This window comes from Chrysemys picta, chromosome 6 (genome assembly GCF_011386835.1).
Source record: "Chrysemys picta bellii isolate R12L10 chromosome 6, ASM1138683v2, whole genome shotgun sequence".
Lineage (NCBI taxonomy): Eukaryota > Metazoa > Chordata > Testudines > Emydidae > Chrysemys > Chrysemys picta.
Window position 1 is genome coordinate 94,145,738 of NC_088796.1, and position 14,679 is coordinate 94,160,416.

The window sequence follows — 14,679 nt, forward strand, 5'->3', positions numbered from 1 at the left end:
TGCCGAAGTTTCTTAAATCCAGTCTTAGGTAAAATTCTCTCTCCCATTTTTGTGCTCCTCCAGCATGGACATGCAGATCTGCTGAGGAGTACTTTTTAGGGGATGAAAGAATCTGGGCAGACAGCAACTTGGTAGGGAAGTTTCTGCCATTTCTTCCAGTATGTGTAAATGTTGTTCAAAATGGAGATACTGTGACTCCAAGTACAAAATCAAGCCTATTATGAACTATCAGCCATTTTGACTTGTAAAAACCAATTCCTAATATAGATAAGGTGAATTAGTTGATTTTTTTTTTAAATGTATTTTTAAACTTAGCCACCTGTCTCTTAGATGCTTTAAGATGCCTCCATAAAAGGGACTATCACCAGTGAAAAATTATTAGTAGTATTGTTATCATTAGAAAATAATTAAGAATGCCCATTCGGTGGTTATTGCCACATAAATCTTATGGACCCAAATATAATTGTCTTGATTTATTTTGAGATTCTTTAATGTTCACATGCGTTGCCTTTTAAAGATGTCTTATATCAAGAGACTTATTAGCACATCTTACTGTAGCTGAAAGTAATACAAAGGAAGATATATCTAGAAATAAGGATATCACTATTGGTCTCTATCCTAGATCAACCAAAAGCCGATAGCTATGTGAGTATAGAAATAGTGACTAGTTCCTATAGGCAGAAATGATGCAGTCATTTATCTTTGCTCTTTAGGGAGGAAATGGGAGCATTGGAAAGCGAGGCCTGGATTAGTTGTGCATACTTGTGCATTTATCTATTGCATACAGGAAAAGGATAGTGAATGCACTTCAGTGAGAAGTAAAAGAGCAACTTTTTCCAAGACTAGTAAGACCTGATTTTTTTTTTAACACATTGAATATTTTGTTTGATTTTTGGGGTAAATGGGGTAAGGAGTCCATTCCATATTGGGGCACTGAAGTTTCCCTTTTTCATTGTCATTTCCCTCACTTTGCACATACGCAAAACCAAGGCTCCACATTGCAGCTGCTTTCTTGCGTTAAAAGAGAGAGAGAAAATGAAGTTTCCTTCAGAACCCCTTAACACCACTGTAACTGGTCAGAGGATGTACTGTTGAAAGTAGTAACACTCCTTCTGACTGTGGGGGCTAAGTGTGTTGCCTCTTATATTTCCAGTCAATGCTAAGCCAAGGAGTGAGAGACTGCCAACAAACACATCTGAGTCTCCCACAAAACAATACAGGGCTGGACCTCAAAATATAATTCTTTGTGATAAATTTTAGATTGATATGCATCATTTATACTGTAACTTATTCCCCCGGATTGATAGGCAGACCGTTCCTCACCCAGAATGTGTAGTTACCTGCATAGCTACTAGAGAACAGAGCTTTCATGGTAAATTTAGTCTTTTTAATACACTGCTACCCCACCATAACGCGACCCGATATAACACAGGTTCGCGTATAGTGTGGTAGTAGCGGGGCTCTGGCGGTGCTTTAAAGGGTCCGGGGCTCCGGCTGCTGCGGGGAGCCCCGGGCCCTTTAAAGCACCGCTGGAGCCCTGCTGCCGCTACACCGGGGCTGCGGCAGAGGGGCTCGCCGGCAATTTAAAGGGTCCGGGCTCCCCGCAGCAGCCAGAGCCTGGAGCTCTTTAAATCACCGCCGGACCCTGGCTGCCCCTACCCCAATATAACGGGGTTTCAGCTATAAAGCGGTAGGGATTTTTGGCTCCCCACGACCGCGTTATATCGGGGTATATTGAATAAAAATAGTACTTTGCACTTGTATAGGGTCTTTCATCTAAGCTTTTTAAAGCACTATCCAAACAGTATGATTAAGCCTCACAATCCTTCCAAGACCCGAATTAAATGTCATTGCTCAGGTACAGAAATTTGAGCTGTCCAAGGTCACAGAACGTCAAACTGGTAACGGAACCTAGTTCTGCGCTCTAATCACTGGATATGTTCCCTGTCTTAAGATGGAAAGTTATTGAGGTTGTCTCCTTTCTTTATATTGCACGTTCTCCCATATGTGCCCAAAGTTATAATTTTGCAGTTTTAGGTTTTTCTTCAGTAGAAATGAAAAGTGTTGAATACAGTAATGTAGCTGCTTTGTAATTTAACTAGCACACAGTGTTTGCATTGATGTAAAGAGCAGGCTTCCTCTGGATGCTGCTAAGCCATTCCTACCAGGAGTGACGCTTATGTTTGTAACTTCAAGAGATTTCTCAAGAACAGTTTGTTTATTTTCCCTTTTGGAATGCACCAGATTGCATCAAGTGGTCAGTTAAGACATTATAGTTAACAGAGCAAAATATGCCTTAGCCAGCTACAAACACTTAATCCTCCCCATACAAATTCCTTGATATTTTTGTAAGCTGGTTAAAGCATATTGTCCAGTCCACTTTGCATGTGCTACTTCAGCTCTGAAAATAGCCCAGCCAGAGCCTGAATTCCTAAAATGTCACCAGCAAACAGTGGGGATGGGGCAAAAATCCATGTTGATCAAAACTAATAGGTTTGGGGCTGAGAACCTCAAATTTCTAGGTTGGTGGGGAGGGGAATAAAAAGCCTGTGGGTTTAGAGTTTGAAAACCTCTTTCCTAGCCCACTAGTGTTAATGTTCCTCTAAACCATATTTTCCCTCTTACTTCTTTTCCTCCCATCATGTAGTTCTTTTCAGCATCTTATCTCTAGCTGCAAGAGTACTACTGCACCATACTACTGCTTTTAAGCCAGCTAGCAGGATGTGTTTCTCAAGAAATGCAGTCCCTTGTCATCCATAGATGCCTTGTATGCCGTGGCAAGAAAATCTCAAACTCTTGTCAAATTTTGTTCAACTGCAATGCAGTTGAACTTGCCACCCCTGACCTTTGAGCAGTCCAATGAGGCAGTGAAGCTGAAAAAAATCAGTGTAATGAATGGAAACAGTGGGAAATAGTGAGCAGCTGTGAATACCCATAGTAACCAGGGAGAATTTTTAAAAACAGTGTAATCTCTTGCGGAGTGCTAGGGCTTGTCTACAGGGAAATTGACCAGCAAAGTAAGCTGTTCCACCATGGTGTGTGGTTCCCCCACGCCCCTTCCCACCCCCCTCCCCCCCGGAATAGGGTCTCTATGTGGACTCTATTTTGGATTAAAACTGACTTAATTATGGAATAATTACTCCACTTTGTAATATTCTGAAATAAAAGTTACTCTTAGTCAAGAATAGAGGTTCAGAGAGAGAGCGTTATTCTAGAATATCTGTGCTGGTCAATTTACCTGTGCAGACAAGCCTTTCATGTGTGCCTGAAGTAGCTCATGCTCTTGGGTTTCATCTATCCTAGAAAAAGGAGTAGGAATTTTCCAGCATGGATAAAGTTGTATCAGTGCTGGTGTGAGCTCTGGTATAGAGAGGGCATAAACTTTATTTACCACCAGGCCATCAGACCCTGCAGATGCTGAAAAATGGCCACAAAGCCAGATTTTTCAAAGGTATTTAAAAATGCAGACAGGTGCCTAGTGAGGTTTTCAAAAGCACCTAATCATCTAACTCCCATTGTGTAAATACCTTTATAAATCTGGCCCAAATTTTCTGGTGTAGATGCTCTCTTGGAGAGGGGGGAGGTGTTGTATTTTTAACTTACTGCCTACTTCATAAAGTTGCATTGTTGGAACCTTTGAGTGGGCTAGAGTTTACTTCATTGCCCTTCTCCAGTAGCTAAAAACCCGCAACTCCCACAGAAAAGCACCTTGAGACCCAGAATTCAGTCATTGAAGGTTTTCAGCAAAGATTGCACAGGGTCAACTTCCCCACATTCAAGTCCAAAAGAACAAAAGGAATGAACTTAATTCTGAAGTTTATAAAACCTTATGATAAAGAAACAATAATAGCAATTTAACGTCTACAGCATAACATGGCTACTTTGTCAGCCAAATACAGTATCTTCAGTTATACATAAACATAAATAAAGAAAAAAAACAAAACCAAAATTAAATCTAAACAGGTCAGTCCCCACAGAAATACAGTGAGGAGAAACTCGGAGTTCCCAAAGGCTTTGGTTGAGTTCACCTGAGTCTGTCTTTGATCACCAAATCTATGCAGTCAGGTGAGTCAAAAGCAACATCTACCCTCCATTTTCAGCTGGAATCCATACAGATTCTTCCTCTTCCTCCTCCTCCTGCTGAAATCTCTCATTAGCTAGTCAGTGAACCAATTAACCAACCGCTCAGTTAAGTACATAGATTTCTTTTTTTTTTAATCCTGCTGCAAAATGTTTGAGTTAGGGGAAAAACAGCCTGCTTTCTGCTCCTGAGGCTCAGCTTCTCTCAGCCCATACGGTGCACGTGGCCTTTTCCAAAGCAACTTGCCTTCAGAGATTGAGTCCAGTAACCAGACCCAAAACTACTACACCAATTCCAGAAACTTCCGAGTGTGGAGAGCTAATTGTTTTTTTGTTTTTCCAATATCTTATTACATTTATTCATTAGAGACTAAACATCCACTTCATTGTATAACTGCGTTGTTGTTTAACTGCTATATTTCACTGCTCTTACCAGATTTTAAACCAGAAATTTTGAAGATGGCGCTTGGCTTCTCATTGGTGACAAACCCCAAGAGTTGCCACACTGCCATCCCACTCTGGTCAGGAAAGCAGAATTAGACAGATCCTCCCATGCCCTCTGGAAATGGTTGATGTTTTCATAGTCAGGCAAGTCAAATACAAACTTATCCTGGGCCACCTGTTGTGCTTGTAGACCGCAGGATGACTATGAGTCGACAATGTGACGTGGCGGTAAAAAAAGCCAATGCGGTCTTGGGATGCATTAGGCGAGGGATATCTAGTAGGGATAAGGAGGTCCTGCTTCCGTTGTATAAGGCGCTGGTGAGACCTCATTTGGAGTACTGTGTGCAGTTCTGGTCTCCCATGTTTAAAAAAGATGAACTCAAACTGGAACGGGTGCAGAGAAGGGCGACTAGGATGATCAGAGGAATGGAAAACCTGTCGTATGAAAGGAGACTAGAGGAGCTTGGGATGTTTAGTCTGACAAAGCGAAGGCTGAGGGGGGATATGATTGCTATCTTTAAATATATCAGAGGGATAAATACAAGGGAGGGAGAGGAACTATTCCAGCTTAGTACTAATGTGGACACGAGAACGATGGATATAAACTGGCCGTGGGGAAGTTCAGGCTTGAAATTAGACGAAGGTTTCTGACCGTCAGAGGAGTGAAATATTGGAACGGCCTTCCGAGGGAAACGGTGGGGGCGACGGACCTGTCTGGTTTTAAGATTAAGTTAGATAAGTTTATGGAGGGAATGGTTTAATGGTAAAACATAGTAGCCAAGGAAAACCAAGCAATGGTACGTAAATAGTACAATGGCCAACAGGGGTCAGACTAGAGACTCTTGCCTACATGCTCGGGGTCTTACTGATCGCCATATTTGGGGTCGGGAAGGAATTTTCCTCTAGGGTAAATTGGCTGAGCCTCTGGAGGTTTTTCGCCTTCCTCCGCAGCATGGGGCAGGGATCACTAGCAGGAGGGTCTCTGCCGATTGAAGTCACTAAAACACAGGATTGGGGACTTCAACGGCAGAGTCCAGGGAAGGGTTTTGTGGCCTGCAGCATGCAGGGGGTCAGACCAGATGATCATAATGGTCCCTTCTGACCTTGAAGTCTGAGTCTGAGTCACTGATTGCACCAGTCTACCCGCCACCAAACAGCCGAACATGGCGGCAGTGGCAGAGCCTTACAGCCGCAGAAGCTTCGCGAAACAGCAGACCACTCCGCAGCCTACATAATGTTGCTAGGCAGATGCACAGTGATCAAGACCCTACTCATTCCTACCACCCCGCACCAATAGAGCTCTGAAAGAGATATCTCCCTATTAGGCACATGGGTTACATGGTCACTGACCTAAAAAGAAGCCTCTCAATTTGAGAGTGAAGACACATTTCACAAACAGAATCCCATAACACAGCTCTGTGAAGAGGAAAATGGACCAGTAGGAAAACTCTAAGGTTGTAAAATTTCATTTGAAGAAGTGAAATAAAAACTGTGTGGCCACTACTGAGACTCAGTTAATCACTTTTCACTTGCCAGTGCTGCATGACTAACCTCTTTGTTGGCATATAGAAAACACTGGATATTGGAAAGCTCTCTCATCTGTGTGCTTTCTTCCATGCAGACCCCTACACCTAGAATCCCCTCACTGATCTGGTCTTGTTCCAATCAACTTCCTCTTCTGCTGCCACTCACCACCCCGACCCCCAGCTCTTGCCCCTTTTTGTGTCTGCATTAGACAGTCTCACAACTCTCGGTACCTGAGATGTCCTGCTCAGCACCTCTAGCCCTGGGCTGGACCAGGCTCAGTGCAGATGGAATCTTTGGAAAATGTAGCTGCTAGACTCTGATTTGTCTTTGCTGACAATGTGTGACTTTTTCACCAGTTCACCTTAATCTCTTGATTCTCCCTTTGCCATGCCATTTTAGGAGCAATAAACAAATGAATGGAATTGATTTTGTATCTAAGACAGTTTGTGCTGCACATCCTATAAAATCTGCAAAATAGTTCATTTTGAAAAAGCAGCTTTTATTAGCAGCTAGCAACCAGGGTAGAGAATAGCTAGCCGGTCAGTTTTCTTTGATACAATACTTTTAGCCTGTAGTTTCATCGGTTCTTTTATCCCTTGATCTCCTGCTGGAGAGTTTTGGGGGTCAGTTTTGTGGAGGCTCAGAGAACTTTTTTTCCAGCTCGCACAATTGAGTTAACCTCAGTTTTCTATTGTTGCCTGATAATAAAAGATAGATGGAGATGAGCTGAATGAACTTCTTCCATCACAATGTTACTATAATAATATAATTTCAGTGCATATGTTCAGAATATATTTCAGGTCATCTGTTTCAATTCTGGTAGTAAAACAATTTGGAGTATAAAAAACAGGATGTTCAAATATTTACATTTATTACTAGCTATTTATACTTTTTTTTTATATGTTAGATATTTCTACTGTAAACAAATTTATGCAGAGGTAAATGAACTTTGGATACACGATGTATGGCTGAAATGATCAAATTAGGGCATTATGTCCTAGACCCTGTCTGCATTACAACTTTTATCTGCTATTTTGTATCTGGTTACAAGTTACACAGTTCACTTGTGTTAACACAGCAGCTATCCGCCATAACTGTCTGGGTACACATCCTACTATGCTGCTGAAACATGTCTTGTATCAATGTATCTGGGCAGTTATTCCATAGTCACTTAGCATGGGATAGAATTCCCACAGGACATGCATCTAGAGTTGAATCATAGTACATGAGGCAATGCACTCTGGGATGTCCTGCCCAAGAAAGGTGGGGTTTTCTTTGTTTTTTGTGGCTGGGGGGGAACGTGGGGGTTGTGGAATAGCCAATCCAGTAACATGGTCATGATTAGGGTACTCTGTTCACACTGAAAAAAATTGTTTTCCTTTAACCAGTTCAGCCCACGGTCATGCGGCAGCCTGCACCTGTGCTAGGGGAAAAACGCTTTTAGCTGAGCACAGTAATTAATGGAGGTTTTTTTTACCATGTGTCCTGCAGACCCAACACCAGGTGTAGAGCCAGCCATGCAAGTAACTGGTTGCAGACTAAAAAGTTATAGGGTTGAGGGAGCCTACGGTAGTGCCATGACCTAGTTTGCAAGAGAGAGTAACACTGAGGGGACATATGAAGGCTGAGATGCTGGTATAAATAGTATCTTAACCCATTGATGGTGTGACTGATGATGATAATGGTTACTTCCCTCAGGGTGAGGAGAGGACACAAGACTGCTGTTTTCCTGACATCACTTTTATATTAACATTTGATTCTACATTATTTCAAACTCCTTCGAGTGACTTTTGTTTCAGGATGCCAGTGATCATGGTGGGAAGTATTAAATGAAAACTAGCTGCAAAAAGAAGTCTTTTATAAAAATGTATTGTAATATTTGCTGTTTTCTTTTTGTCTTTTCAATGCAGTGAAGGCAGCAATTTGACCCCTGCTCATCATTACCCCGACTTCAGATTTAAGACCTATGCTCCTCTAGCTTTCCGTTACTTCAGAGAACTTTTTGGTATCAAGCCTGATGATTACTTGGTAAGAATTTTATAATTTTATAATTTTTCCCCTGAACTACAAAAAAAAAAAAAAAAAATGTTGTGATGTGAACACTATTCTAGTTCTATAGCAGAGGGGGGTGGCTAACAATGCTCTAAACAGGAGCAGAAGTTTTTAGATTTTGTAACTGGTGTATAAATTTAGCTTTTGGCAAAACTTTTTTTTAATTCTCCAGCTTTTAAGTGATTGCTATAAAACCTGCCATGTTAATTGATAGTTTAATACCTAGAGTATTGCTGCTAGTTCAGGTAATTATCTCTGCATGAATATTATAATTAGATTTAAAAACTTATGTGAATTTTGCTAATTGAATTCTAATTGAGTGCTCTCATATGCTAACTGCTTTATTTATGTACTTTACAAGAAAACAGTGTTTACGTACATATGTTCTAACCTTGACATGGAAAAAGAGATGACCTGAGAAAGACATTGGTACCCTTGTAAAGGCTACTTTCTGTTCTGTTCCTTTTGATTTGCAGTCTTAGGCCTGGTCTACACTAAAAAGTTGTCAGCCCAGCTGAGTAACTCAGTATTCTTCCATTGACCTAGTTACTGCCTCTCAGGGAGGAGGATACCTGTAGTGACAGAACCACCACTCCCTTCAGCATAGGTAGGATCTACTTTGAAATGGTACAGCGACGCAGCTGGAACTGTGCCACTGTATCATTTCTAGTGTAGAGAAGCCCTTAATAATCATACTTAGGGCCCTACCAAATTCACGGTCCATTTTGGTCAATTTCACGGTCATGGGATTTTTAAAATAGTAAATTTCATGATTTCAGCTACTTAAATCTGAAATTTCACGGTATTGTAATTGTAGGGATCCTGACCCAAAAAGGAGTTGTGGGGTGGTCGCAAGGTTATCTTATGGGGGATTGTGGTATGGCAACCCTTACTTCTGCACTGCTGCTGGCGGCGGCGCTACCTTCAGAGCTGAACAGCTGGAGAGCAGTGGCTGCTGGTTGGGAGAGACGCTGCAGAAGTAAGGATGACATGACATGGTATGGTATTGCCACCCTTACTTCTGCATTTGCTGCCTGCAGAGCTGAGCCCTCAGTCAGCAGCTGACATTCTCTGGCTGCCCAGCTGTGAAGGCAGCAGCGCAGAAGTACGGGTGGCATGGTATGCTGTTGCCACCTTTTACTTCTGCGTTGCTGTAGTGGGGTGCTGCCTTCAGAGCTGGGTGCCCAGCCAACAGCCGCTGCTCTCCAGCTGCCCAACTCTGAAGGCAGCACAGAAGTAAGGATGGCAATACCACAACCCCCCCCCCCTAAAATAATCTTGCGAACCCCCCTTGAAACTCCCTTTTGGGTCAGGACCCCTAGTTTGAGAAACACTGGTTTCCCTGTGTGAAATGTGTATAGTCTAAGGTAAAAGCACACAAGAAAAGATTTCACAGGAGGAGAATAGATTTCACGGTCCGTGGCATGTTTTTCATGGCTGGGAATTTGGTAGGGCCCTACTCATACTGTGTCTCTCATGCACGTGCTCGAATGTGAAAATATAACAACCTTGTTAGGTAGACAAGTCTGACCTTCCACCTTGTGGGGACCAACACTATCAAAAAGAGGATGGTCCAAGATCTTCCTCCCCCTACACATCTGCTGCTGGCAAGATTGTGAGGGGTCGGTGTAGGGTGTCTACCTCATTTATTAAAAGGGCAAGATCAGATCATTTTGTAAGTTGCCAGTTCACTTCAGAGCTATGTATCCCCCAATATGGAGGCCCAGCAGCTTTTTGCATTCCTTGTGCTTAAAGGTCCAATGTAGGGTTTAAAAAAACCTGCATTTTTTACAAATATATTTACTTGTAAACAACTGAGATTCTTTACAGTTGAAAGAATTTTAATAAGCTATTTGTCAATTATTTTAAGTGAAACGCACACCAAAATTTGTTTAATAAAAGAATCAAAATATTTCTAGACCATCTCTATCCAGTTTAATATATTTCTCTCATCTTGGACTGTGAAACTAGCCTAGTTAGTTTTTAAAATAAAAATATTGTCCTGCAGTGTTGGAAACCCAAACACAGGAACATTATGCTAGTGCTTGGGTGCCTTATACTGATCCCAACTTCAAATTAAAGTAAAACTTTCCATTGGGATATTTGTATTAGTTACATGGAAATATTTGTTGGGCCTTAGGTTTCACAAAGGCTTGTTTATACAATACTTAAACTGATTGCCATATTTGGGATTGAGAAGGAATTTTCCAATGAGTCAGATTGGCAGAAACCTTGGGGGTGTTTTCACCTTCCCCTGCGGCCTGGGTCACTTGCAGGTTTAAACTAGTGTGAATGGCGAATTCTCTGTAACCTTCATTCTTTAAACCATGATTTGAGGACTTCAGTAACTCAGCCAGAGATTAAGGGACTATTACAGGAGTGGGTGTGTGAGGTTCTGTGACCTGCAATGTGTAGGAGGTCAGATTCGATGATCATGATTGTCCCTTCTGACCTTAAAGTCGAAGGGCAAATCTGTCTTTTTAAAAGATGGCTCTGGAGACACTATAGTTTTAGGCCTTGTCTACACTGTGGATGTCAGCCATCAGTGGCTGGCCACCAGAGAAGCTACCCCAGTGCAGATGGGAAAGCTGTCACAACCAATTTGTACCAGTGCAATTGAACCCAGTTTGAAGTAGGAGTAAACTACACCGGTGGAATTTGTGGTTTATAGGTTTGCACCGGTTCAGCTTCCCCTCTGACTAGCCACAGATACTTATAACTGGGGCAAATCACCACTGTAGGCAGTACTTCAAAAGGCTATGCAAATGATTTATTCATCTCTCTGTGGATTCCATTAAAGAGTCTCTTGGGCCACATATTATAATGAGAGAGATCACAAGTGGAACCCTGAATTCCAGGGGAGATTGGTTTGTAATAATGAGATCAGAAACCACTGGCTGGAACCAGTTTTTCCAGTTTGGATATGACTGAAATCCTTAACAAAAAATGGCAGAAATCTCATGAGAATATTTCTTAAGATTTTGCTGCTGTTATATACTCAGCCCTGAATTTGTTTAAAACCAATCCAGATTTGACCATCTTCTCTAGTTAGAACATGCACAGTGTTAGGCCAGAAGAAGTACCTGAACCATTTTCTGTATTTCTAGAAAGGGCTACAGTGGTTTTAGCCCTGCTACTACTTTATTTGCTTCTGAAGGAGTTGGATTTTTTAATTAAAATCAGTTGACAATAAAATCAGTCTCCCCATTCACAACCTCTTACCTCAACCCCTGTCCACTATACAAGATGTGATTCAAAATTCTGTTGTCTTAATCAGTTTCTTTTCAGGCTGCAATACAGCAACTGAAAATAGTGGGATTGCTCTTTTATACTGGTTCCTGTTAGAGAGAGGGGGAGGAGAGAAATGGAAGGAAAAGTATCTCAGCAACACTAAGTAGGTTTACACTGTTAATTTGCATTGGCGGGGCACAGCTGTTGTAGCTTTGCCTTCTTCCAAATGGTACAGTATGGAAGCGCTGCAGGAAGCAGGATGAAGGGAAAAAATAAATTTGAACAGCTTGTACAAATAAATGGTGACTGGAAAGTATACAAAACACGGGTATTCAGCATGTCAGTGTGTTGATCGCAAACTATTTATCTTTCTCGTCTCAGTCTTGAGCAAAAGGCTCAAGGTTTGGTTGAGCAAAACTTTGTGAGATAGGCTTTTATTTTGCAAAAAAAATCCAAGGATAAAATCTGATCCTTGTCTCATAACATGTAATCCTGGATTTGTGATTTTCCTTATAGGCCATCCCTAGATTATTGTAATAATGTAATTTATTATCTTTTAATTTTCCAAATAATTGGCTTCAAAACCTCATAGCAATAATACTTTTCACTATTGAGGCTGCATATGTTGGCAGGATGGGCTAGAAACGTGGATAGTAACACAATGTAAAGACCCTCTTGATTCAAAGGTGTATAATGTAACATTTACTAAAATGAAAGTGAAAATTTGATGCATTGCCTTTTTAAAAATATGTAGTACATGGTGAAACATTTGAACTCAGAGCAAGCATTTATTTTTTTAAACTATATTTTCCCCTAAGCATACTTGTTGTTCCATTCCTTTCCCTACCTCAACCCTTTTGTTCTTGGACATCTCTGGTTCACAGCATCATCTACTGATGTCTATAGGACCAAATCCTCGTTCCACTGAAATCAGTGGCAGAACTCCTTTTGAATTCAATAATACCTGGATTTAGTTTATAAAAAATGATTTCTTATAATGAAACTCAGCCCTTTTCAGGCACTTTTCTTGATAGTCCTGGTGGAAAGGGCAACTAGTTAAGGAACAGCCACTCTTGCAGTTGTAAAAAGACCAGTAAACTTGCTGCTATTTTAAGAATGATTCCCCCGGTACGTAAATAGTTTAAAATACATCTTGTTTTAAGTATAGTTTGTTTGTTTGAGGGACAGTCCCTTATTAATGTTACTGTGCTACAATTTCAATGTATATGAAGTTATTGATCTTAACTATGCCTGCTTTTTTAAATAGAGGAAAAGAGATTCTTAACCAAGATATTTTTATTAGCATATTAATCCCACTCTTCAGTTTATTACAAATGAAAATCCCTCGATTACTGGGTTTAGAGAGGAAACGGATACGAACAGGGTTGAGTGGGGGCATGAAATGTGAATTAACATTGATGCAGTAAAACATTTATAAATATAGAGATTTTCTATTTTTCTCCTATAGGACATCTGATTCCCATCAGCTAAAAGTATTCTAGCTTCTACATTTTATCTAATGTAAAGGCAAATTGCAGTATGTATTCTTGAGTCAGAGGGCTATCTCCTCACCATAATTTGGGGGTCATGGAACATATCCATGTTCTTCTAGTTCTCAACTGTTGTATGATCACCTATCTGTTCTAACTTATGCAGGGGCTGTGGCAGCTTGAGAATCGAGGAACTTTAACCATCTTCCTTACTGCCATCTGTCCCCTCCCCCCCCCCCCCTTTGTACCAGCTATTCTTTTTAAAGATTTTTATATTGAAAACCACCTGTATTGGCTGCAAACTCCATTTTGTCTTTGTTTCAGTATTCAATCTGCAGTGAGCCTTTAATAGAATTATCCAACCCTGGTGCCAGTGGGTCTTTATTTTTTGTAACTAGTGATGATGAGTTCATCATCAAAACAGTTCAACACAAAGAGGCTGAGTTTCTTCAGAAGCTGTTACCAGGTTACTACATGGTGAGTAACTGCAGATCGTTAATTTTTTTACTTCCATACATTTTCCATATCCTTCATGTTTCACGTCTCCTTTTATTTATAAATAATTTCATTGATTGTCTTCCAATATTTTTGTTGATTTTTTTTATTTAACATTTATCTTAATATTTTTATAGATCTTACACTTTAAAAACAACCTCATTGTGGGCATACGCTCACCAGCAAAAAGTAATTTAACCTAAAAGTCGAGGTCACTGCTATCCTAAATGCTAAAGGGACAATATCAAGATGTTTACATTTTAATATAATCCTTATCGTTGTTCCTAATAATTTAGTATTAAAATGGAAAGAATTTTTAAAAGTCTAATTTATTTTTCAACATTTATGTTTGGTTGCCCTTTGCATTTCATTCAAGGGGGCCAAAGAAACTAGACTGGTCAATTTCCCTTCAGTTTCTAAACTGCTTTAATTTTGGGTTTTCCTATAATTAGCACAACAACATTTTGTTGAAAAAAATTTCTATTCATATAACTTCTTTAAAAATATTTATTTTAACCAGATACATTTTTGGGCTTCAACTAAGTTGACTGTCTCTCTTTAATATTGGCCAATTGTCAGCAAAGTGAATAAACTGACTGTCAGAAACAAATAGGACTAAATCCTGCAAGAGGCTACATTTGTCCTGATAGCTACTGAGCTCCCATGAAGAGGAAAGCCCCTCAGCACCTCTCAGGTGATGGTCAGCACCTTGCAGAATTGGGCCTGTAGTGAACAGATATGTCCCCATCTTCCCAATCCCCTTTTAAAAAAAAAAATCACTCTTGGACACTTTCCACCCCATTTCTTTGAAATTTACAGTAATTATCTGATGGTGGTGGTATTAAGCTAATATAAAGTAACTGTGAGTTTGAATGTTTGTGTAAAGAGACTTCACTCATTCAAAGATTCAGAAAATATATCATAGCTGGTAGTCTTCACTGTTAATCATTATAATCTGTTTGATTTATGTCTGAGTTGGCCATCATACAAGTACACATTATAAAGGCTTTTCTGCTTTGTTTTTGTGAACTAACCAATCACAAAGTTAACATTATACACACAAGCATTTATCAAAAAGGTTTAATTCATGCAATTCCTGTATCGAGGCTCCTTAAGGAGGAACTTTCTTACTTTAGTTGTAAAGAGGGACTTTTAACCATAACAGACTTAAAATAGAAATAATTTCTTCTTCACCTGTTTTTCATGTTGATAGTGATTGAAGACGTGAGTATCTAAAATACAGTTCTTGCCTTCCCATCTCTTATCCTCGCCTGCTAGATGCTTGGCCTACTGTTGAATTTGGGATACGATACAGTTTCCATTTTGGCAGACTGTGATGTCATAAAAGGATCATTACTTT

At 40.3% G+C, this 14,679-nt stretch overlaps 1 protein-coding gene across 35 annotated transcripts in view; it reads left to right on the forward strand.

The window, feature by feature from the left end:
- Window positions 1-14,679, forward strand: part of PIP5K1B (phosphatidylinositol-4-phosphate 5-kinase type 1 beta) — a 221,687-nt gene that overhangs the window by 137,047 nt on the left and 69,961 nt on the right. For 32 of the 35 annotated variants that reach the window (XM_065550492.1, XM_065550483.1, XM_065550503.1 and 29 more), the window contains 2 exons: window positions 7,962-8,079; window positions 13,149-13,301. In XM_065550492.1, coding sequence (XP_065406564.1) covers window positions 7,962-8,079; window positions 13,149-13,301 — 271 coding nt within the window. The remainder of the gene's footprint in view (window positions 1-7,961; window positions 8,080-13,148; window positions 13,302-14,679) is intronic. The other 3 variants (XM_065550512.1, XM_065550514.1, XM_065550513.1) reach the window with 1 other exon arrangement.